The sequence below is a fragment of the Hydractinia symbiolongicarpus genome, chromosome 14 (assembly GCF_029227915.1).
Source record: "Hydractinia symbiolongicarpus strain clone_291-10 chromosome 14, HSymV2.1, whole genome shotgun sequence".
NCBI classification, from domain to species: Eukaryota; Metazoa; Cnidaria; class Hydrozoa; order Anthoathecata; family Hydractiniidae; genus Hydractinia; species Hydractinia symbiolongicarpus.
Window position 1 is genome coordinate 11,788,943 of NC_079888.1, and position 25,169 is coordinate 11,814,111.

Consider the following 25,169-nt stretch of genomic DNA (forward strand, 5'->3'; position numbering starts at 1 on the left):
GCTTTATTTGCTTCGGTACGGATGGAGGTTGTCATTATATGAAGTGTGTCGATTACATGTTACGTTTAAAGTAGTTTAATGAAAAGAAAAAACATTTTATTTTTATAGAATTTAATTTATTAACCTCAATTTAATTCACCTGTATATCAAATTCGAATAAACCAATTCCCCTTTGTTTTTTTACTGTCAGTTGCTAGGAAATTTAGCTCTGCTTCATGTTACTACAACCTTGAAACAATAGAAGAACAAATATTTTGAACCACTTAAAGAGTTCTTGGTATCATTATAAGCATGCGAAATATCACATAGAGCAGGCGAAGTAATTTGCCAACATGGAGGTTAGTCGGCATGAAAACCACAGTTTGTTCGTAACTAGACTTTAAAAAATAAAAGTTTTAACCATTTTCTTTACATACTTTTTATCTTATATTGTATAAACGATATATTTAAAACAGCTGGTACACTACTTGTGTTTAGCAAGATCACGTGTTACATTTACGTGAAGTTTGTTCAAGAAACAGCATGGCTTAATCAAACCCACCCCTATGTTACAAAACCGTTTACTTAGAATATTTTTGTTTACAACAAGAAACACTGTTTTAGCAACCACACTCTATGCGTGTAATCAACGTGAAACTAACGTGTTTATGAAAAAATAAATCTATTTTAGTTGTATATATTTGCTCATGAAATATATAAGAAGTTTAAATTAATTATTTCTTTCTTGCGTCATAACTGAGACGACGGTACAAAGGGGAGTGACACGAACCTACACAGAGAAAACTAATGTAAACAAACGTTCAGGTGTGTTAAAAAGGAAGTAGTAGACTTTTTCTAAGACAATTAAGAGATGCTCTTTTTCTTGCTCCTGTGAAATATGATTGACGTTAAATAAAATATTTAAACTGACTTGACCTATTCAAGATGAAAATTGAGCAACTTCGATTTAAAAAATACTTTGTTTTACCCTTTTAATACGTGTGACACGAAGGGTGTGTCATCTTCGTTATCATTTTGAAAAGGTTGCATTTCGTCCAAACTGAACAATCCCGTCTGCATTGAACAATCAAAAATATTTTTTTAAAGTGGTTTGAATTTTTATTTTCGTTTACAAAATGTGATGTTTAAAGAGAAGAAAATATTTTCAAGGGAGAAATATCTGCTAATGTTTTTATAGAAAAGACACGCACTCTGAAAATTGCCTTTCCTTCAATGTTTTTGCCAATTTTATTTTACCAAGTTAAATAGGGGCGATTATGCAGTCTCAGCGTCAAGATATTGCGGATACGCCTGTTCAGCCTTTCCTTAATAAAAATCCTCCAAAGTTTGTTAATTACTAGCTAGCTAGCTGCTTGGTGCCTATTAAGAAACATTCGAGGTGATCAGAGAATTTCAACTTAGCTATTATGCAAAATCTAATTTAAAACTTTTATAATCACGGTTGTTAAATGAGTTAATCTGAAAAAGGTCCTCTCGTGCCCCAACGTGGATTATTTCGTAGTGAGGGAGTGCTAAAAATTGCGACTATCACATTTTATACGCTGTCTGCTTGACTTACGTGTGTGCAAATGTAGCGACTTGCAGCCTGCCGGCTGCGGAGCATATACAGTGTAAAATTATATGTTTGAAGAATGACAAAAACTGCTTTTGTGTGAATATTTTTGTCTAGGTTTGTGGTCTATCATATAAATCGAGCATTTTCAGTCATGGTTCATAAAGTTGTGAATAAAGGTATTTTAAAATAGTATATGTGATCGTGTAATATAATTTATGATCAAATTTTGTATTTTGAATAAACGTTTTTTTCATAGGAAGGAAATTTTATTGGAAAATGAGCTTCAAAAACCTCAAAATCCTACAAAAATTAGAAAAAAGGAAATCCCCAGCGTCGGCGTGTTAGGCTCCAATATTTAAAGATGTTAATATTTACATTTTACATTACAAAGATAATGTTGATGTTGAAATTGAACATGAAAAAATAAGTGAGATTCTAATTTTTGAAAAAGCCAGCCACCAAGCAGTTGTAGTAATAAAAGAAACAAACGCAATTTCTCTTCGAGTGGATCCATATTGGTGTGCAGTAACAATTTCCGGAAAAAGTAACAGAAAATGAATCCAGTAGATAGTCAAGCGTATCTCACAAAAGATAGAAACACATTTTGGAAAGCAATTATGTCGGTTGGAGGATAATTTTGAGTTGAACTTTAGTGATGATGATGAATATGAAGGCGATAACATTTCGGAAGATATCGTAGCTGAAATACAACATGATGAAGATGATAAAGAAGATAACGTTGAACAAAATAATGAAATAAATATAATTGATCAAAATGATTAAAATTCGTGCGTTTTTTCTTGATTATTCCGGTTTTCATTTTTGTGGCGTCAAATGTGGCCCTTAATGGCTGTAAGTCAAAATTTTGGCTTGTAAGGGCCGTTAAATTAGGGTCGCGTACAAGGTATTTTGTAAAGATTAGCCAATAAAAGTGCGAGCAAAAGTCAACCATATAATAACAAGTTTTTTTTTACTAAAGGTAAAGTAATGTTTCACGAGGCGCGGTCCAGTGGAATAGATATTCAAGGAAGAGCGTTCGTTTACTAGTCGTTTACTGGTCGCTGTTGGTATCCTTTCGAAATAATTTTCTGTGCTAACATAATGAAAATGCATTTGTAGATGTCCGCAAATTCCCGCGATAACCTTTTTAGAATACTTTTAACCAATCAGGTATAGTAATTAACTTTAAAACAAAAGCGATTTGAATGATTAAATTCAACATGAAATTGACAACAAATAAAACAAATAAAACAAAATAAAAAGTTATATCAACGTAAAGTTTTATTTCATTAAACAATACTCTATCAGTGAAAAATTGGCTAGGATTTTAGTCACTTTGGCAAGATATATCACTTTTCACCGACTAAATTTTATAAACCAACTAACTTTTTGTTAAGTTTATATTGCATAAAATACATGCAAAAGGATTTTCTCTTTTATGCGAGAATGTCAACTAAAAATTGGTCAGAAGATAAAGTTGGTAGAAGTGACTGATCGGTAAGAAAAGATCGGTAGGAGTGACTGATCCGTAAAAAAAAAGCCGGCAGAAATGATTGATATTTTATACAGTTAGAGCTTCATTCCTTCATTCAACGTTACTTTTGATTTTGCTCTTGGCCTCTTTTTGTAAAAAGACGATTTGAAGAAGGAAGTAACGGTAAAGTAAAGTTTTAAGTTTTTAAACTAAACTTTAATTTTATTTTGTCGCGTTGTACTCCTCTATTGTTAATCTGTCGTCAACTTAAGAAGCTTTGTTACAACTGAATTAAAAACACCTTATTCCTTTACAGACCTAAATTTATATTGTCTATACATGCTGTTAGAAATAAAATAATAATACTTCCACTCCCATTATGTTTAAAATACATTTTTGTCTACTGTACCAATTTCTACAAATTTAAAAACATTGGTTGCTTTTTAAAAAAGACCACGGTTAGAGCTGTAACACTTTCGTTATGATTTTAAAAATGGTAGCGTCAATCCAAATAGTTTCTTTGAAATAGAAAAGTGCCCATTCACATTAAAACCGCTCAAATCAGTATAATTATACTCAATTTGTCTGAAAACCAATACAGGTGTAGAGTAACTATGTTTACTTCTAATTTCAGAATTATGCGCAATGCTGGTTTTGTTCATGAATATTGTTTACACCATGTTTACTCGTCTGTTCAACTGTGAAGTTAGTGTCAGATATGGCAATTCAACTGTGGAATTCTGACATATTTTTAAGACAGAAGAAGAGAAAGAAAAGTAAAAAACAAACATATTTTATAAATAACTTGATAAACACAAGAAGGGGTAGAAAGAAAAGAAATTTCGAATAGGTAAATATATTTGTAATAAACGGATACTGACCGGTTTTGATGTTGTACTGTGTAATACAAAGCCCAAGGTCAAAAGTACAGACCGAGCTTACGAGGTCTGTGCCCTGTCCGAGGGCTTTGCATTTTACAGTGCAACATCAAAACCGGTCAGTATCCGTTTTATTACCTGGCTGCATTTTATCTGAAAATAAACATTCCTTTGTGAACAAAAAACAAGAGTTTTTTTTAAGTTGCTATTCCCAAGCCACCAAGAAGGAATAAAAACGCATGTTCGATTTTTACACTTTTGGAATTTAAGATCGTTTGATTTTAAACTTTTGTAAGTTCACAAAACAAATTCGAATCATTGTTTATATGAATTGAAACGAAAAGATGGTTTTAGGTGACCTACGTTTATATTTTTTGTGTGCTATGGAAATGTTTTTATTTATTTACGGTTTTATGTTACGATTTTAATAATGGCTTCCCAAACTAGTTAGTATGGCTCCATACAAAGCCTTGTTTTAATCAGCCGTAAACCAATCAAATCATCGGATTTTTTCATACTAACCGGTTCTTTGTATCAGTCAGGTAATAATTAGAATCTTAGTAAATATTGTTTGTTTAAAGATGCTACTTAGACTTGTGGATTTATATCTATTTTTAGTGCCAAAATGAGAGCTTTGCAATGGCTGCTGGGAATATTGCAGATCCTTGTTTTGTCGCATCAGACAAATGCAATTTACTTTTTTGATGACGAGACAAGAAGAAGTGACATTGTTGATCATGTTGACTTCTTTAAATCTGTCGAAGAAGATTTGAAAGGTAAAAAAATTATAATTTTTTAATAATTCCACAGTTACTTAATACATCGTTTTTATAACACATCAATTTATTTTCGAATTTTAACACGTGGAATTCACCTACTCTAGCTACCTAAATCAAAAGTTTAATATTGGGTTACATAAAGGTCAAAACGCTATTGCACGAAGCTTGAGAATCTCTGTACTTTCTTTAAATTTTCTGTAAAGAATTTTACAAAGTCTAAACATCCTGTGTTTTAAATCATTAAAACACGCTTGTTTGACCAATTGTTTATTGATCATTATAATTTACCCTGTCCATGAGTTTGGATAACTGACACTATCATGTTTTTCGTAAATAAGGTGTAATTGTTGATTTTTACCCCTTTTATTTAAATGACGTATAAAAAGTAAAACTGCGATGTGAATACATTGGCTTTTCTGCTAAAATGCTAAAAGTGGAATTATTTGCTTTGGTGTTTCAATACATAAAGCGCAAGTAAAAGGAAGTTCAAAAGAAGAATAAAAATCCAATATACGTAATATGTTCAATGCAAGAAAACATCAATGACAGTAAAATAAATATTTAATATCAAAATTAAATAACGAAAAACTAAAAAATTATTTTTCAATTTATAGCTACTTCTCGTTCCAACATAATGTCAATGAGTTCAGGAAAGCTGTCGTTCGGAAGTTTCTGCTCCATGAATGTGGAAGTAGCAGGTAGCAAAGTGACAGCTACTGCAGATAAAAGTGGAGGGTGCAGTCCACCATCAATTAAAATGGTCTTGGATTCGCAATTCGCTGGAAACAATTTAAAAGCTACTCTAAAAGTTATAGATGGAGAATTTTTTGAGGTAAGGGTAAAAATAACTTTAAAAAAAACACATTTATTTCTAAAAAAAATAATCTTGGTTACTGAATTTACCATTTTTACCCAACTTCTGGTTATAAAAATGGTCTAAAATTTTCTGGTATATAGCATAATTAGTTCATTTTCTTAAGTTTTGAACCCAATTCTACCTTAGCCCTACTTAGTATGAGATAAGGGACGAAACAAAATATTCAAAATCTCGGCCCGAACGCTGATTATAAAACTGTTAATAATGTCACGCAAAAATTATTACGTCAGCAAAGATATTCATGCTAATTTATTCCTTTTGTGTCATACTACAATAGTGCTTTATGTCATAGGTGTCACTCTGTCAGAATTTAATTTTCTCGTTAATTAAAGTAAATTATATTTAATCTTTTCTTAGGTTGAATCAATTGAAGTTGATAAAAGTGCAAACTCTATCACTTTGAAGACGAATGCGCGTGCGCAACACCTACCTATTCTCTTTTTTCTCTACTTGAATATGGGCGGGTTTGATTCACCACCTACTGCTATGGACATCACCTGGCCTTCAACTGAAACGATGACGTTGACAAATCTTGACATCAAGATAACAGGTGCTGCTGCTTTGGGATCGTGGAAGGCAGAAGTAAGTAATCTTTCTCAGAATGAAGAGTGTTCAAGTAATATTCATCAACTCCTATATCTTCTGTAAAACGTCATCTTTATTCCGCAGAATATTATAATACTAGTCGTTAGCCCGTGGAAAATCCACGAATTCGCCCGTCGCAGCTAAGCTACCATTTTGCGTGACAGTCATACAGACAGACAGACGTATACGGGCATTATAATATAGATTTGTACTGCAGAATTTCAGTTTTATATGCCTTATACTAAATCCAATCAGGATTCGAACAACTGTTTTGATCCCCCAAAAACTATGTTTACGTCACTGTTGTGGAAAGAACTACCGCAGTTTTAGATTTTCTGGAACTAGCGAAGCTATATTTCCTCTAAGTCCTATAAAGGCTTTTAACCGCAAATCAAAAGAAAGTATTATAAAAATATTTGCTTAAATTTTATATAAACTCACAAATGAATCTCGCAAGCACCAGCTTACCGCGTCAAGCGATAAAGTTGATTTTTTCCTCAAAATTTGTAAAATTAATGTGGCAAAAATTGAAAACAGCTTAAATGCGAAAAACAATGAAGAAGAGAAAGTGTAAATTGCTTCTTCCAATATATTACAACATTTGGTCGAGGACTGCGGCAAAAAAACAATTACAAACAAGGTTTTCCTGATTATTTCGCGGTTTTATAATTATAGACTGAAATTGTGAAACCAAGCGGCAAGACGTTGTTTGAAATTGTTAAACTAGATACCAAGTCAGCCCAAATTCAAGTGTTCGAACTTGCCAAGAAATTCGCAGTGTATCCACCAGGTGATTTTTTTTTAATTTTTACTTCTTTGCTACTACAGGATGTATTCCTAAATTTCTTTTCCTTTGAGACATATAGCAACTTTCAACGCACGCGAAAAAGCACTTTTGGCCTTAACCTTACTCTGCAGTTATTACGTTACCTTTCCGGATTAGATTATTGTACAAAACGTTTGTTATGCATAATTTTTTTATTGCTCAAAATATTCGTTGCCAAGAGAAACCTTCAAATACCTTTCGCGACATTAGTTTGGTCTGTCAAGGTAGCACCCCCTCCATTTTTATTGAACATTATGCAAATAAAATCTAAATAAATAAAAAATAAATACATCAAACATAATTTTTTATTTCTTAATCATCTTTAACTAGGATTGGCTCGCGAAGAGGATAACTTCAAGTACGGTAGTGTTGGTAGCCTGACATGGCGAGATATGATAGGCTATGGTGCGTTTAATATCAATGATGAGTTTCAACTGATATTTGAGCATCAGACAAAAGAAGGGCATACACAGCCCTTCGGATTTGCTGGAATTTGGATGAAACTCATAATTAGCAGGTAGAAAAATAGCATTTTTTTAGTTTGCAGTTGACGTCGGATAAGGAAGCAGATACTGTATTGAGATTTTACACAATCTTTCTTCGTAAATGCAAAAAATACTAAAAAATGCGCAATAAAAACTACTTATCAGTATTATTCTTTATACTAGTCGATAAATCCACTGAGGCAGAATAAAAACAAAAACAAAAAAACCTAAAAATGAAAAATTTGAAGTTTGATGACGTCAGCAACCCAGCCACGAAAAGAATTAACACCTTGTTTTCACGTTGCCTCAATTGTGTAGGGCTTAAACTGCTCATCAAGAGAATCTATATGATCATGTGCTTTTGAGGAGCGGTTAATGAGATATAACGGTTTTAAAATTTTGCTGACGTCAGCAATGGCCCGTCAAAACCCCTTGTATACCTTTTGCCTTCATCGTATAGGTCTTGAAACGCTGATCAAGAAAACGTATAGGATCATGTGCTTTTGACAAAACGGATGCAGAGATATTAGGATTCAAAAGTTTTTTGATGACGTCATTAACCCGTCCATTCCGAAACGGATTCGGTGATCCGGGTTTGGGAAACTTACCCAAATTGATACCAGGTGGTCCCTAGTTACCCACGCGGTGAAAAATCATTGACGTCACCACCTCGTTTCCAAGTTATTTGGCCTCGCGCTGTAACGTCAGAAAATTTAACATTTTAGACATGCATTTTTCGGTTACTTCAAAGAAAATTTCGGTAAACTCAAAGGAAAATGAACATATCCACTTAGCCTGTTACAGAGACACAGAACTGGCGTATAGATTCTTGCTGCTTAGGTCTCCTTCACATTTAACGTGATGTTTATGTACTCCTTAACATAGTTACCACCAAGAAAGGCTGCGGGAGGAGGGGTCAGTTAGTTGCGTTCTTTATTTTCACCTTAGGTTCAACAACGCCAAAAATGAACCTCAGCCAATATTTGGTACATTTATGGTAAAAATGCCATCCAATAAAAACATGCTGGAAGTTGTTACGCCTCTTCTTACATTCCCCAATTTACGAGCGCTACCCATGCTTCGAAGATTTGCTGACAGAGATTGGTGCATAATGATATCGGCAAAAGGCGGCAAATTCATGGATACAGCTAAGATTAAAACAGCCATGAAATTCTGTTTCCCAGAAGGAAACAAGCAAGAAATCAAACCTGGTTTCAATCTGAAAATTCAGGTATTATCTTGTTTCTTTTGCTGGCGAAACATATTTTTTATATTTAAGGGGATATTCACATTAAAGGGACGACGGGACGATTACCGGGATAATAAGTTTGCCTAGAGGAGTTTGTCCCGTTGTGATACGAAAAAAATTTTACTGGGATGTTTCTTCTTGAAACTGAAATATGCAAAAGTGATCTCGTTCTTCCCGGGACAGTGTGTGCTAAACTCATTTAATTCCAAGTTTCTATAATTCGGAAAATCACTTAAATTGAACAGATTCTTATCTCCCTTCAGAATTTACTAGTAAACCCTTTCAAGAATACTCCTTTAATTCGAACTTTCATAATTTGAAAAATCAGAACAAGTCAAACAGATTCTTAGGTCGTCCGGTCGTATTTTTTATCATGTATTTCGAATATTGCAAGGTTAGGATTTTTCTCAATTCGGATCTTGAGATTCGAATGTTGTTACGTATTTAAAAAAAGATTTGACAGAATGAAACAATTTTCTATTGCTGACTTAATACTGACAGTAATAAAATGTAAAGTTAATTGTTAAAAAGATAAATGATTTTTACAAAAATACCTCGTAATGTTACTTATAGCTTGTTGCAACGTGTAAAAATCTTTACTTATTTTTTTGTTCAAATTTAGCCGATAAAGCTGATGTAATCCTTGGAGGAAAAAATACAGATTACATGAGCTTTATCCGTATTCTTTCCTCCAAGTGTAATCCGAGCGAATTCTGACATACCTAGATGATTCGAAATACATAAGCATGTATCCTGCTAGCACAAGCGGGACCCAGACGGGACGAAATTTTCTCGGGACAAAAATTATTTATATAAACACATTGCTTTTTAGAATAATAATTGACGAGAGCGGAATGCCGGCAATCCCTAAAACTTTAGGTTTATAGACTAATTTGGTAGAATTTCATCCTTTTGTAATAACGTAACTGCTACGTTTGTGGACATGGAGATAGTAAAGCATCTTTTTCTAAAATGACATTCAAGAACAATGCTTATAAACTAACAAATTTTACAACGCAATCAGACAAGAACTTTTTTGGTTAGATTGTGAACTATGTTTTTTAGGTGAAATTAGCAGAAACATTGCGAGATGACTGTCAAGCCACTGAAGAACAAATTGCTGCCCTACCAAAGATTGCTGCCCTTGATGCTGCCATGACCCAACAAGCTGTTAAATTTAGCTTTCCTGCTGAATACAGTACCCCACTAAAAGCTACAATTAAATGCATGGGAGCTGAAGCGTTGTCTGATATTCCATTCAACCTATTTAACGAGGACGGAAAAGAACCACTTTTACAAATTCAGGAATTTTCATTCACACCAAGGAATGAAAAGATCGAAGGATCAAGGATGTACTTCAGGGTGACATTTGTCTTAACTCTACCCAAGAAATACAGAACTATCCCAAATACAAACGTTGGTAAGAAAGGCTTGTGTAGGGTAATACCAATGAGTTAAGGCTGTTTTTCATTTTGGAAAATTTTCCGAGGTACGGAACGAAATACAAAAGCTTCTAAGCATGCGTATGTTTATATCATTTGAATGGGAAATTTTCTTGTCTATTTTCTTCCGGAGAAAGTAGGATCAAGTTCAACTTTTTCTTTGCGTTGTGCATGGAAACAACAGGTAGAAAATCAGATAGCCAATCAGGTTATTTTATTTATTGAGAACTACACAAAGTGTGTATACTCTCTGTATTAAAACATGCGCAATATTATGAAATAGCAAAAAATTATTTATTCTGTTCTGTTCTTGTCCGTCCCGTTCCGCTGAAAATTTTCTTGAAGTAGAAAACAACCGTCATATTGCCAATTCATTTGAAGCCCTATGAAAAGAATTGATCATGCAAAGTTGTTTTAAATCCATTTTCCAATATATGTTATATTAATACTTTAGGCATTTACTATGTTAATGGATTCAACTTGTTTAGTTTTTAAGATATCATTCCTTTCGAAAGCCTGTTGCAATTTCCGAATTTTTTAGAAGATGATTTCCTTCCTAGAGTTTGTTATAACGCCTGCTTTGGTTAAGTTTTTAATAAACTCTTGGAAAATCTCTGCTAGCAACCACACTTTGTTACACAAGCACTTAGACATCTTATTGATTAAATAGTGCAGAAGGATGCACTTCGTGACGGATTTGGCTCTCCTAATTTTTAAAGTCCAGTTCGTTAAATAAATAAAAAAAATTGATTTTAGGATTTGGCCCATTTAAAATGCACGTCCAAACGAACAAAGCTAAGCCGGGTTGGGATATCATTGCACTGACGACTGTCACCTTATCCAGCGGAGTTTCAGCACATGTCCAGCTTGGAAAAATGCTAGGTGCTCCTGATTGGAAATTTGTTTTACAAGTACCTTCGTTGACCTTCCAACAAATCAAGGAGATATTTACTGATAATTTGAAAACGAAATCCACTGGAGTAACTGCTTTGGATGGATGGGGTATTAAAAATTTCGCGCTTGAATATACCTTTGGAAAATCTACTATTTTAAAGTAAGTACCCCAAAAATATTAATTTTTTCATTCTAAAGAATGTATTAGTAGAACACATCATGTAAGTTACATGAATAAATTTATATACTAAATGGGACCTTAGGCTAATTTTTGATAGTAAAATGGGTTTGGTTGTGGTCGTAACGAAAACAGTTGTTATTGACATGCATTTTTCAATTCAGTAATAAGAAAACTCAAGAGCAAGAATCAAGTACAAGTACATGTAATGCAACCTGTGAATAGAACCCTAACAAAGAGAAACATCAATACTGAGACATAAAAGTTGTATATAACATAATGAACATGAAAAATATATATGAAAGGTCAAGAAAAAGATTTACACTAAAATTACGTTGAATATGATGAAGCGATTAAGCCTGATTCCCTTTTCATACAATTTGAAAGATTTGAGTGTTGAGCATATATATTGGTAATGTAATTAATCATCAGCAAAATTAGAAAAATTATTTTTGCGCATGCGCAAATATATGTTGTTTAAAGGCGTAGGTGTTTGTTGACTAGTTATAGTTTTCCACTTCTTTCTGTATGTAAATTGTATACGTTATATAAAGAAAGAAAATCAATTCTCAAAACAATCATAGAAGTGTCCATGGAAACTCGTAATTGTTGTCAATAAGGCGTTTCGTCATACACCTGTATTTTTTTTTTATCTTAACACTAATAAACGAAATATAAACTTTTTGTTAAAGAATACGCGGAAATCCACTTTTATTTGGATATGATGGTGCTCATCTGGAAGGAATGTACTGGAAACCGGCTACACCCGGCCCTGTTTACGTGGACAATCCAAACACAGGAGAAAAACAATTAGCAGATCAACCAAAAAATGCATTTGCTTTTGCAGTGTGGTTTAAAAAGATAAATCTGGATTGGATCTTAGAAAAAATCATGGGGACGAATAAACCGTCAGTGAAGTGGTTTTCAAATATGAATGCAGGTACACTCTTTTCTCACATGTACCTACACCCACGAAAATTGAATAGGGCAGTACCTCAATGGAAATAAAAAATAAATATGTAAAAGAATTAGGGGTTTAAATATTTACTTGTCATTTTTTTCAGTAATTGCAATCAGTAACGCAGTTGGTGTGGTCAAAGGAAAAGATGCATACAAGAAAGTAGAAAAAGAACCAACTGAGTCTGAAGCCAGAATGGAAATTCCAGAAATGAACGAGGAGGTAAAAATACCAGCTCTTACGAAGCATTCTCCACGCAGATCTAATTTCTTATTTTTACAAACACTACAAACACTAAGGAAAGGAACTACGCCCGGTAGAATAGTTGATCAGCCTGGTTTTCATAAATAATTACCATATGATCAGCATATTTGCATTCTTTCTCCTTGTGCATAAAACTGGGGGATAAATTCCCTTTCTCCAAATTCTTTTTTACGGTATCTTCTCATTATTAAAATTAGAAAATTCTGTTCGCTACATTATGCAAAAATTACTAAAAAATTACCTGCCTGTTATAAAATTATGGTGACAACAATGTATCCTTTTTAGGTAAATGGCCTTCGATACAGAAGAAACGCTGCAACTAATTCTTTCAGCATAAAGAACAAAATAAGACAATATCTTCAAAAAGGTCATTATGGCACTCGCCGAAACACATCTCCAGCCTTCCAATCAGCAAAGAGAGAAACTGAAAAAGTTAAAGTACCAGCTGAGCCCGAGATTGTATTCACCATACCTGGTCTAGCAGCTACTGCAATTCGTCCAGGTACACTTTTACAATAATAAAAAAAAACTTTAACGTCTTTAAAAAATGAAAGATATTGCAGTTATGATCTACTTGTATCATGATATGCAATATCGATTCATTCTTAAAAACAATACAAATTTTTCAATTGGCATGTAAGTAAGAAACGTATATAGGATTTGAGAAACACCTCTCCAACACACAAGCAAGATTGTGTTAGTACACTGACAGTATAATTTTCTTCCAATTTTTTAATTTTATTATATTTCGTTTTTTTTTCTTTTCTTTTTATATTTATGTTAGTAGTAAATTGTATTTATTAATTCAATTATTTATTCACAATTTTTTTTTGTAATCATCTGTACATTATTTATTTGTTTAACATTTTAGAATTTTTCTTATGTCATAGCATCGAATTGCTGTTTGTGGAATTTTTCAACACTTTGTGTGTATGTTACAGAGATTGCGATAAATATAAAATATAACCAGTTAATACGCAAAATAACGAAAACCCCAAAGCATTATACAAGAAAATAGGCGAATACAATTTCCAGTGGATCATATTTCCCGTCACATATATATGTTAGGATTAACAAACTTGTAACATTTATTGGCCTGAAGATCACATAAGCATGTAAGGGCACAAATGCCTTTTATTCGTTTTAAACATATTCACTGATTTTGTGATTTTACGCTTCATTACAGGTTTATCCTTCCTGCTAACTTACAAGCTTCCAATGCTGACTAGAGATTGTTTTGAAAGCGCCATGTGCAAATGGATGGTTAAGAACTTGGGACAGGGTTTTCACATTCAATTGCTTGGTTACATTGGCAAAAAAGGAGTTGAGATCACAGCCAAGATTGGTTTTGACATTGAGTTGATTGCTCCGAAAAAATTGATGTTAACAAACGTGATATTCCGATTAAGAATCGGGTTAAACGATCCTGGTATCCGCGTTGAAGCAAGAATGGCGTATAACAATGCTGATTTGACCGACGACACATTGACATTTATGGGTACGTATGCGTTCTTCTTCAGAACATAGATAAGCCATACTTGATATGTTCATTTCTTATCTTTAAACCGGGAAACTTTCTGTCCACTTTCCCGTGCAACTTTTAAGAAAGGAAATTTACTCTTTTAATTTTGCAACGCTTTCCAGAGTCTAACTCTAATTTAACTGCTTTTCAAAAACTCTGTTTTTGATAAATAAAAAAGTATATTTTTAGCAGCCAAAACCATTCATATCTTTTATTCGAGAAAAAATATTATCGCAAAAGCCATCTCCGCTAGATTACGCCATATTTTTTAACTCAGCATTTCCCCTTGAAATGGTCATACCAATTTTCCACAAAAAAATAACAAATGTCACAACTTTGTTTATTTCTTTCAGGTGCAATTGAGATTGGCTTCACAGGAAAACTTGTTTTAGAATTTGCTATGGGCGGTATGATAAAACGCCCTTGGGACAACGATTACATAGCTTTTGGGAATATTTTTCTATCGGCTGGATATTCATTTGGAGCAGTGCCACTTCCAAGTTTTCGTAAGTTTTTCACTTGTTATAAAACCCCTCCTATTTGACTTAACTTATAAAATTTGTGCGCCTTAAATATACACTTTAATGCATTTAAATAGATTTCGTGGTGGAATATAAGATATAACATAAACAAATATTTTCCCCTGATATGGCTTATCATTATTTCAAGTAAACTGTGTAACCTGCAAGAACGCGCTTCCCGTTTATTAAAGTCAACTTCTCTTTTGTAGAGATTTCTTATCAAAGTCAACTTTTGTTTTGTGGAGATTTCTCTTTTAAAAATACTTAATCAGGATTTATTATTTGCGCAAGATAAATATTGACTTTTGCCATTTTCTCGAAATTCAGAGTTTGCTTAGAAAAATTAAAGGAATTTAAAATTTGCAATGTTCGTGAACTTTGTGAAATTTGTACAACTTTAATTTTTGTATAACTTTAATATATCATACGACAGTTAGTCATTTACTGCTGCAATTTTCTTGCAGTATTGTTCTTATTATTTATTATTCGCGAAAAAATGCACGCAATACCCATTCGGATATATGTTGTGTATATATTGCACCTTTACAAGTAAAATTGATCACAGTCTTTCTCACACTATTTACAACTTCTTTAACAAATAGATAAAAAGCATTTAGAATTTATGTAAAGCATTATGGTAAATACTTAGTTATATGCTTCACATGTCTTCTGATAGTTTAACGTAACTATATGTTATTATCTCTTAGAATTCGCAGTGGAAGTATGGCTTGGCAAACTTATTGCTAACGATCCTAATAACAACAAACATGTGATCAAATTCAAAGGAGCGTTTGGTATTGATCCAAACAAGCCGCAAGACTTCTGGGTATATGCTAAATTCAATAAATTGTCTATCAAGGGAGTGTGTGAAGCATATCAATTGAAATGCGATTCCATCCCCGCATCCGTCGCCGAATCAGGTTTCCCGGAAGGTTTGACCCTCTCATACGCAAAAGCAGGTATATCTTCGTTTTTTTGTATGCCCTCTAAGTAATTTTCCCCTGGAGTAATGTTTTCGCTCTCATGAAAACACACGAAAAGAAAATTATGGCCTGAAAAAGCAGACCACATTCTCTAAACATCAAATATTTCTACGATTTTATGGTAAAGAATTTTGCAACAAGTTTTTTTAGGATTTGCCGGGCAAATTTTCAAAATATAATTTGCGAAATCGCAAGAATAAAGGCAATTTTTCATCTTATTTTAGCTAAAAGCATACCTACCATTGGTTTGTTCGTCCCTGCCGGCTTCTTTATCAGTGGTAAGATAAAAATATTTGATATTGAAGCATGGGGCAAGATAATCGTCCAACCTGAAACTAGCACATTTGAAGTTGATATCAAAATGGCACCAATCAATTGGGTCAATGGTCTCATCAAAGTGCAGCGAAATGATGAGAACAGCAAAGAAGGACCAATTTGCTTTATAAGAGCAAGCAAGGTAGGGACAGTGAAATCAAATTTTTGAACGATATCGCGGCTCTTTATGTCTAACCTACCAACAAAATAATTTTCCCCGCATCATCTAAATGAAATCATTACACTTTTGTTGAAATTTCGTTACACGAATTTTCTAGCAGAATGTGAGAGAGGTAACCGTTGCCGATCACATATCAAGGAGTTTAGAATAACCAGGACTTTCTCAAGCATTGATGAAGTACACGCTCTTTTGAGCGACATAAAACGAACTGATTCGCGAAAAAATTTTTCTGCAAAATATGCATTTATGATTGAACTCAAAAACGAAAAAATTTCATACCGAAAAATTCGGAATTTTTGGACCCTTTATTCGCAAAAGTATATTTCCCGAAAAATTCTGGTGGCAAAAGTCTCTTCTACATATTACAAATTGGATTTGTCCACCAGTTCTCTACAAATTTTTGTTTGTTTTTCCTGATATTTAATTTTTTCAAACAACAAACAAATTCGATCTTACCAATAGTTACTATTGACGCATTAGCATAATTTTTCTCAATTTACATCTAAAAGTCACAATGCTGTTAATTTAGACATATTTCCGGGTAAATATCGAAGGTTACGCAGAAGTTCTTGGCATAAATGGTCTCGTCAAGATTGAGGTTTCTGAAACTAAATTTGAATTCAGAGTTAAGGGTACCATGTGGCCGGGAATCTTTGATGCTGGTGTTCATCTCATTGCAACCTATGGTAACCTGAACACCATGTCATTTGCAGTAAGTCTTTTAGTAATCATTATTTATTTTTTATTATTTGTATTTATTTCTACTGGAAAGCTACTTCTGTGTTTAAACTACTGCTACTAATGATGGTCCTGTATTTTGAATGTATACATTAAGGGTCCCCATTATGTGAAGGAATATTTACATAGAATGATGCTCACACCTGTTAACATGCGCATTTACATTCAATTTTTCTTGTTCTGATGGAATGTTACCTGTTGCACAGATGTGTGGCGAAACATCAATTATTTGGACGATTGTCATAAAATTGAAATTATAACTAAAAAATTGCCTCGTGTCCTCATCACTCGCATAATCAAAACACATGAAGATGAAACACAAGATGGTCTTTAAACTTAAATAGGGTTTTACACCATTCTATTGTTTGAAAATCTCTTCTTCGGATAATTCATTTGTACCGGGTCCCTTCAACTTTATTTTTATGCAAAAAATAATTTTTTTCTGTAAAAATTTCTTCCCCATAAGGTACTCTATCTCAGTCTGGATAGGGAGAGCGTGTAAGGTAGAGGAGTGCAAGAAAATAATTTTTCCAATTTTTTTTCTAAAAAGACAAATAAGAATATGATTTAATCCATTGCAATCATAGTTGGAGTATATTTCCAAAAACGCAAAAATAAACATTTTGCGTTCATCGGTGTTTTTATAATAAAAGCTATAATTTATTCCTTGTAATTTTAGCAAAATTTAGATTCTCTTAGCAAATTAGCGTTAATTTATTATGTTATTTAGACATTTAGACTATACTTAAACCCTCTAGATAACAGTTGACGTGGAAACAAGCAAGTTTATGGTTAAACTAAAACAAGCCATTATTGATTTCTGCGATTCAGCAGGAAAAGCGGCCAAAGCTGCGTTTGAAAGAGCTGATGCTGCCTTTGCTAAGGCGAATAATGATGTTTTAGAAGCTGATAAGAAAGTAAAGAAATGGAGAAATGATATCTCTGCATGGCAAGAAAGATTAAGAGCCAGGAACAGAGAATTGGAAAAAAAAAAGAAAGCAATGAATACAAGTTGCAAATCTAAATGTCCAAAAGGTGAGAACGCTACCTTAAAGTAAATAATTTTCCCAATTTAATTTCGTTAAGGTAAAACTTCTGAAAATAATAATTTTTACGTGGATCACTGTATCGTTCAACCGAAAGAAAATTACCTCCCGTGAAGAGGATTTTAATTATAATTTAAGAATTAAAATCTTATGTACTGTTATTCTAACAAATATCGGCCGTTGTAATTAAATTGATACTTTCATGGACCAACCGGACTTATCTTTTGTTTTAGTATGTTTTGGATTTTTGGAATGGAACTCAAGATGCTGGAAAATTTGGGGTCATTGGTGTGGTTGTCCAAGATGGAATAGCTGTTACAGCAAAATTGACGATATTATATGTTTGGCTGGTTGTGAATTGTCAAAATTAGCTAAGAAATTTATGATTTGGGTTGAACAAGTTGGAATAAAGGTGAGGAATATCACCTGCACTTCCAGTTAGCACTTGCGTTCGCCATTTTGTTAGTTTTACAACCCTAATTAGTTTATATTTAATAATAATCCAAGACATATGAGGTATATCCTAGAAATTTAGGACATTTGAAAAGAATGATGACGTCAGCATATAATAATGACTTTTCTTTTGTATGGGTAGATACTGTGCCAAGTGTCACGGTCATGATACTCCACCTAGTGTTATCAAGTTAAAGTTCAGTATTTAGATGTCCTAGAAAATCCCGATTACATAGAGTCCCGTTAAATTAATGGTTAAAATGGTAGTATAACCTTTAGATTCAATTGGCATTAGGAGACGTAGCAAAAGGCCTTGCAGATATGGCATCTGGCATTTTATCTGCTGCGCGATCTGTTCTCAGTTTTGCACAAGATGTGAAAAACTTCGTTGGCACAGCTGTACAAGGTGCCTTGAAGGGATTGAAATGGCTGGTCGAAAAAGCAGCCAACATCTTCTGGTTAAAGTAAGTAGATTAGCAAATACTGTATTTGATGAAAATTCGGTTTATCTTATATTATTTTAGTATGCTTAAAGTGAAATAATATACACGAGAAGAAATTTTCGTGAGATTTTATCATGTTTCAATTCAATTTTAAAATATATCTTATCGTAAAGCAGCCTTTCACATAAATAAATTCTAGCGAAAGAACTTTATTGTGTCGGACTCGCTGAAATTTAATATTGCTATAGCTCAAGTCACTTTTTTTAGTTTTTAAAAACAGCTCACTTCAGGAGCTTTTATACAATTTGTAGCCTTAGAAAGTCTTTTTCTATTCTAAGGTTTAACAGTGCTCTCTAAAATTCAAAATAAGCAAAAAGTAGCAACACTTTTTTTCAAAAAGTGTTCTATAACATTTTCATTTCTTTCGCGAAAATTTTTGATCTGCGAAATTATCAGGCCGCACAAATTAGTGCAATAAAGTAGTTTTTTTTCTTTTCATCGACAAACATATTGACAGCAAAATGTATTCCTTTATTAGCATGCATTTATATTGTAGTATATTTTCCGTTCAGCAAATTGCAGCTCAAAGCCAGTTTGGATCAAGATTTTAACGCTTGTGTGGGATATGACATTGATTGTAAACTGTTTGGTTTTGTTGTCAAGAGCAAAGGAGAAGCATGTTTAAGTGGAAAGTTCCTGAAATCATTGGTTAACGGTGTAACTGATAGTAAAGACTCGCCTTCAGAGTTAAAAGGTAAAAAAAAATATCTTCACAGAAAATCTAAACGGGGAAAATTTAGAATTTAAAATTTAAATTACGTCTCAAGTATATGTTTTTTATAAGAACGTTGGGGCAGAGATTTTGCCAGACATTAAAGCATATTAAGAAAGTTTTTAGCCTAAATTCTTCAATAGATTGTAAGAATAAAATAAAACGAGCACAAGTCTAGAATTACTAAGAAACAATTATTTCCGAGCAGTTTCTTATTTCGTTTACTAGTACACGTGTACCCTTCTACAATTAAATAACTTCTAACAAGATAAGTTCTGCCTTCCAATTCCCCAAAAATATTCACCATCGTTCGTAACTCTAAGAAGAACACCAAAACAAAGTCTTAAAAAATTCGGCCTTAAAATTTGTATGTGCATGTTAATTCACCCGTAGTCTAAAATCTCACACCTTAAATTCTTTGTTGTTATTTCCGGTAGGAATTTCTAAAACGTCGCAAAAATTGGAGGAAGCAGAAGGCAAATTTGATTCCATTAAAGACGCAGAAACTAAACTGGAAAAAGACAAGAAGGACGCAGATAGCAAGGTATGTGAATCTGGATGTCTCGCTGTCCGATAATTGCTGAATAAAGAATTTAATCAGACCAAAAGCAAAGAAATTTACAATCTGTTAGCCAAAAAAAGGGGGTTGTGCGTTGATAAAAAAAAAAAAATAAACACATGTTATACCTTCTCATTTTGTTTCCTGCCTGTTCATCCTTGCACTTACGCCTTTTGCGTTAGTTTTTCTTGCTCATAATTTGTCTCCTTTGCTCTGCACACGTCTTGCTGGTTATATTCACGTGTCCTGATTGGTCATTAAAAAGTTAACTTCATACGTATCACCTGTTCTTTAGGCAAGTAATTTGTTTTACGATTAAAGAACATAATTTTTATGCAGTAATTAATTTTTTTGCTGGCATTAGATTAGCAAAGAAGTTGCTAAGAACTACGACGAAGAAATGAGCAGGAGATCATCGATTCCCAGACCTGAAATGCTTGCATTGTTAGAAAAACTACCAAAGCGTACCACTGTCCCAACAGAAGAGGAGATGAAATACATTCAAGCTGCCAACGAACCTCTACCGGAATACATTAAAAGTAATTTATATTGATACATTTTTAAGGAAAGTATATGCATGCAGCGGATATGAATGTGGTGCAATAGATGGTTACAGCGAGGACATAGTTTTTTGAAAAAATGTGAAGTTAAACTGCGATTTTTTAAATGCATTAATTAATTTTACATGTTATCTAATTATAATTTCTTTTTGTGCATGCATCAATTCTAAAATTATAATTAGAATCTTTAATTTAGTTTTTAAAAAACAAGCATAAATTTAAACTCCGCCCCAAAATAGCCGAAACATAAACAGTTGCTAAGCAATTTGACTGTGGCGAATAAATGGTAAATGATAGTTGTATAAACGAATTGAATGCTTTGTAAATAAACAATGCGCTTTTTTTAACTTACCGAGGTAAACAATGAAAAAACAATTTTGGGTGAGTATTTCCCTAAGCAACTTGAAAATATTTGGGGCGAAGTGTAAAAAATTATTTTGTTATAAAAGAGTAGTTGAGTTAAAAGGCTTTGTGGTATTTGCGTCAATGCCAAATTAAACGCCTTTTTTGAATTCAGTTAAGGTAGATATAATTGAAGTTGGATTTACAAAGATAATGTTTTAATTTGTAATCATAGGTGAAGAAACAGTATCAGCTTTTAATTCAGCACCATGGTTTACTCATAAAGATATATCACCAGCTGGATTGGACTCCTTACCAATAAAAGATAAAACTGAAACAGGATCAAAGAGAGAACTTGATTTCGGTATGTTGATATACTTCTATTTAATAGAGTTGTAGACCTTCTTACGGCTCGAGAGATTTTCGTAGAGTTATACTTGAATGTCATCTAATGCAGTAGTACAACATGGCAATAGAATGGCAGAGAGATAAGGAGTAAAGTTATTTCGTTCAAAATTGTTAACAGCCTAAAAGGGCTCTTTTAATTGGCCAAAGATGCAATGGTTGATAAAACTTTCTTAATTATACAGTCATTTCATTTAAATTGATACAGTATCAAAACCGTTTATACTGAGCTTTTCGGGACCATATAAGCCTGGGCAGGGGCACAAAGTACCTGCGGGTCAAAACTACCAAACTACTTACGCTTAAGTGATGAAGCTTAGTATAATTGTACAATGTTTTATAGGTAGAAAAATAATTTAATGGCGTCACGTGGATCAGAGATGACGTCAAACATACCTAAATATGCCATCCTATTTTCATATATACTTTAATTTTTTGCGTGTTACAAATGCTGAAACCTTCGGTAGACTTGTGAACTGTGTACCAAAAAATTAGTTTTAATGACGTCATTGGTATAAAAAATGACGTCATATCTGCAAGAAAGTTTGCTATTTTGACAATACAGATAAAGAAATCCGTTATGTAGAATATTGAATTTAACAACGGCTCAAGGTTAGGAAAACAATATAATGACATTATTGGGATCAGAAAAGACGTCATTTCGCTAAATTATTAGTTCCTTCAAATCTGGTCTGCGTTGTATCCCTAGCACCGCTTTATGTCCTTAGCAACCCCTTGATAACCACCTGGTAAACAAGATACTTGTAATAAATAATTTTATAACAAATACAATATTTTTAAACACTCTAACATTCATTCTTTCTTCGGATTTTCAGAATCTGCAATGAGTCCATGCGAACGTATGAGAAGAGCTTTGAAGAGTTATTCAGATCTTGCAGACGGATTACTATCATCTTCGCAATCACTGGCTGAACAAAGTGATAACTACAAAAAGGACAAGATCCATGATCAGAACAGAATTTTGAAGTTGCAGGAAGACATCAACCATTTAGGTAAATACCACGACAGCTATTGTAACTGCTACGAGAAGAATGTAGCGGATAAAGAAATAGTGTTTAAGAAAACTAACTGCTCGTTCGTTGCTTGTGTCAGCTGGAATTTTTGGCTTTAACTTTTAAAAGAAATGTCTGTACATTGATTACGGTTACTTTTTTTAACTGACTCATTTAGTGGGATTTAAAAGAAGGTTTCGTCACAAGTCGAGTAGTATTAGACGAATACTTTTACTACAGATAATTTGCTTATTTTCTTGCGCAGAATCACATCACAACTTGACTGACCAAGACAGGAAAGATGCATATTTCTGGTACAATAAGGTCAACAAAGGTAAGCATTGTACTTCATTATATCAACATACATCAATCATCCTAGAATATATTGAGTTACTCTTCAGATACCTTAAGTATTCCAAACAGAGAATAAAAATAACATAAATTGCTAGTTTATGAGCCTAACAATCTCAATCTTTCTATTATAAAATGCGTAAATACATCATTTTAGGCTTCGAAGATTTTACCTCACGTTCTGAAATTGCTTTGGCCAAACAAGAATCATATGCCATTCCAATAATCAGGAGGCAACTCAATCATATGTTAATGAAAGAGAAAGGCAGCACGTTCAACGACTTTACTGATTTGATGCATTACAATGCAATGAAAGGCTACAAACGATCATCTATTCCAACTCCACGGGATGTAAACGTTGAGAAGAAACTTATTGCGATCAAACGAGTAAGTCAATACCATACTACAGCAAGCTATGATGATCTTGAAATAATTTATTTCTAGATTAGAAGGGTGATAATCTTTCAGATTTAGGCTTCGGTAATCTAACGTATTGTTGTAGATGAAAATGTTATTACATATGGCTACAAACGCTGTATTTGGTAGTTGTTAGGTACTTGCTTTAATGGGACTTTCATCGCTACAAACGCTGTATTTGGTAGTTGTTAGATGTTGTACTTGTTTAATGCGAATGCTACTAATTGAGATATGTAGAGGGGTAGAAATATTTAATCCTGATTTTTCTGTTAAAAAGACAATGCACATGAAAATTATCCCCTAAATGAAATAATATTGTAGTTAGAAGAATGCTTCCGTAAGTAATATAACCTTTTACAGTGCCGTAACCGCCGGAGGGCCAGGGGGCACAGCCCCCCCCCTAATAATTTTCCTACTGAAAAAAAAGAAAGAAAGAAAGAAAGACAGAGAAAAAGAAAGAAATAGAGACAAAAAGAAAGAAAGGAAGAAAGAAAGAAAAAAAGAGAGAGATTTAGTGTCATTTCTCCAAAAGTTAGATAACCCAAGAAAACTACTTTTGTTTGTCGTTATAAAAGTGGGAAAACTGATGTTAGTAATGCCTGCTACAAATGCTGTTAGCGAACCATGTTTTTAAGCTTTGAATCGCATTTTCTAAAAAGTGCCAGCACCCTTAAAATTTCTAGTGTTCTTATCATTTTATATATTATTGTAGTCGTGTAATGTAAATATGTATAAATCTCTTTCTACCTTTTGGTTTCTGATGAAAATTTTTATCTAAATTTTGATGCCAATTAAACAATGCAGCTTTCCTAAATTACTAAAATATCGAAACATTCATTTTGATTTTTAACATTCAACCATGAGATCGTTGACGTCTGGAAGGGCATTTTCCGCCAATCTAGAGATGTAAAATTTAAAAATTTCATACTCGGCGCCCACCATGGGGGCGCCTCGGGTAGCCACTATATAAAGCGAACTTTATATATGAAATTTTTCTATATAGACCCCCCCCCCCCCCCCCCCATATTATAATTGTGGTTACGGCACTGATTTTAGCGGTTGCAACGTGATATTTATTTTATTTACTTTTATTAAACTTTTTTATTTAAAAATTTTTATTTAAAAATTTTTATTCTGTTTGAAGTTATTTGCTTTTTCTTTTTACCTACAAAAATATTTTCAATTCAGGATCTGGTATCTATTGTTACTAGCGATGAGCAGTCACTTGGCGATATGAATGAAAAATTGCACGACGTTCGTGGAAACATCCGTTCCGTGATTTCATACACCAATCACTGCCGAAGTGCATAAACGTCAAAGCTTTTTTTACAAATTGCAACGGCGTATATTTGATATTTATCAGGTCTTCATCATAATCCTTTACAATCGTGTAACGCGGAAAATGGTTAATGATTTTGATGAAGATTTGAATTATTAAAACCTATAATGCTTGTGAATTCTGAATCGTCTACAAAATACTTTGTTTTATTTACAGATTTGTTTCGCCATCCCATCGCGGTAATTTTAAAAGCAAACTTTGTGTTTGACGAGAGTTGTCCGTGGGCGAAAACTCTTATGGTAAATTTCTAAAGCAGAAAGGTAATTGCAACAGCTAAGCCTTAGTTGATTCAGGATTCTCACATATAGATAAAAAGATTTTCAGATTATTTTGTTATATTTTACGTTCGCGGACTAAAAGAGAACAAACGCAATTAATTTTATGAAGAATTTTCTTTTTGTAAACATAACACATAATATTTATGCAGATAAGTTTTATGATATCATTTTATTTGATAATATTTATCATTGTTACCTTATGTGATTTAAACATTTATGCTACACACATATATAGGCAGTTAATTGAACGGATAACAAAAAGAATTCATCTTCTTATAAATGAATGCGACAAGTTGGATAATATTTTTTATCTGCTTGTATGTTCGGAATTTCTAACACATTTTTCTCTGTTTTTACACAAACCAAGCATATCAATGTAAATAGATACAAATCCCTTCGAACCAGTGCCATAAGCTTTTATACTCACCCACCAAGAACCGATATCACAATTTGTATGTTCTATTACAAGTTATCGCTCAATACGCAA

General features: G+C 33.1%; 1 protein-coding gene across 2 annotated transcripts; it reads left to right on the forward strand.

Moving 5' to 3' along the window:
- LOC130624945 (uncharacterized) lies at positions 1 to 24,594 on the forward strand. Of its 2 annotated transcripts, XM_057440006.1 has the most exons (29): positions 1 to 1,731; positions 1,812 to 3,879; positions 4,526 to 4,683; positions 5,301 to 5,518; positions 5,921 to 6,145; positions 6,824 to 6,938; positions 7,305 to 7,491; positions 8,408 to 8,690; positions 9,774 to 10,128; positions 10,907 to 11,204; positions 11,915 to 12,162; positions 12,287 to 12,402; positions 12,730 to 12,946; positions 13,631 to 13,942; positions 14,320 to 14,472; positions 15,195 to 15,446; positions 15,695 to 15,927; positions 16,496 to 16,678; positions 17,463 to 17,739; positions 17,984 to 18,162; positions 18,483 to 18,667; positions 19,219 to 19,400; positions 19,856 to 19,962; positions 20,342 to 20,516; positions 21,115 to 21,243; positions 22,121 to 22,297; positions 22,563 to 22,631; positions 22,806 to 23,035; positions 24,254 to 24,594. In XM_057440006.1, exons 3-29 carry the CDS (start codon positions 4,533 to 4,535, stop codon positions 24,374 to 24,376), a joined length of 5,379 nt encoding a protein of 1,792 aa, XP_057295989.1. In that variant the 5' UTR covers positions 1 to 1,731; positions 1,812 to 3,879; positions 4,526 to 4,532; the 3' UTR covers positions 24,377 to 24,594. The 2 variants fall into 2 exon arrangements, with proteins under 2 accessions (XP_057295989.1, XP_057295990.1); XM_057440007.1 differs by lacking the exon at positions 1 to 1,731 and having other exon boundaries at positions 1,810 to 3,879.
- Positions 24,595 to 25,169: the final 575 nt, after the last annotated feature.

Coding starts and splice junctions, on each gene's coding strand:
- LOC130624945 (XM_057440006.1), top strand. CDS start 4,533: ATGAGAGCTTTGCAATGGCTGCTGGGAATATTGCAGATCCTTGTTTTG. Junction 6,939..7,304: donor ATTCGCAGTGTATCCACCAG/GTGATTTTTTTT, acceptor ATCTTTAACTAG/GATTGGCTCGCGAAGAGGAT. Junction 7,492..8,407: donor ATGAAACTCATAATTAGCAG/GTAGAAAAATAG, acceptor TTTTCACCTTAG/GTTCAACAACGCCAAAAATG.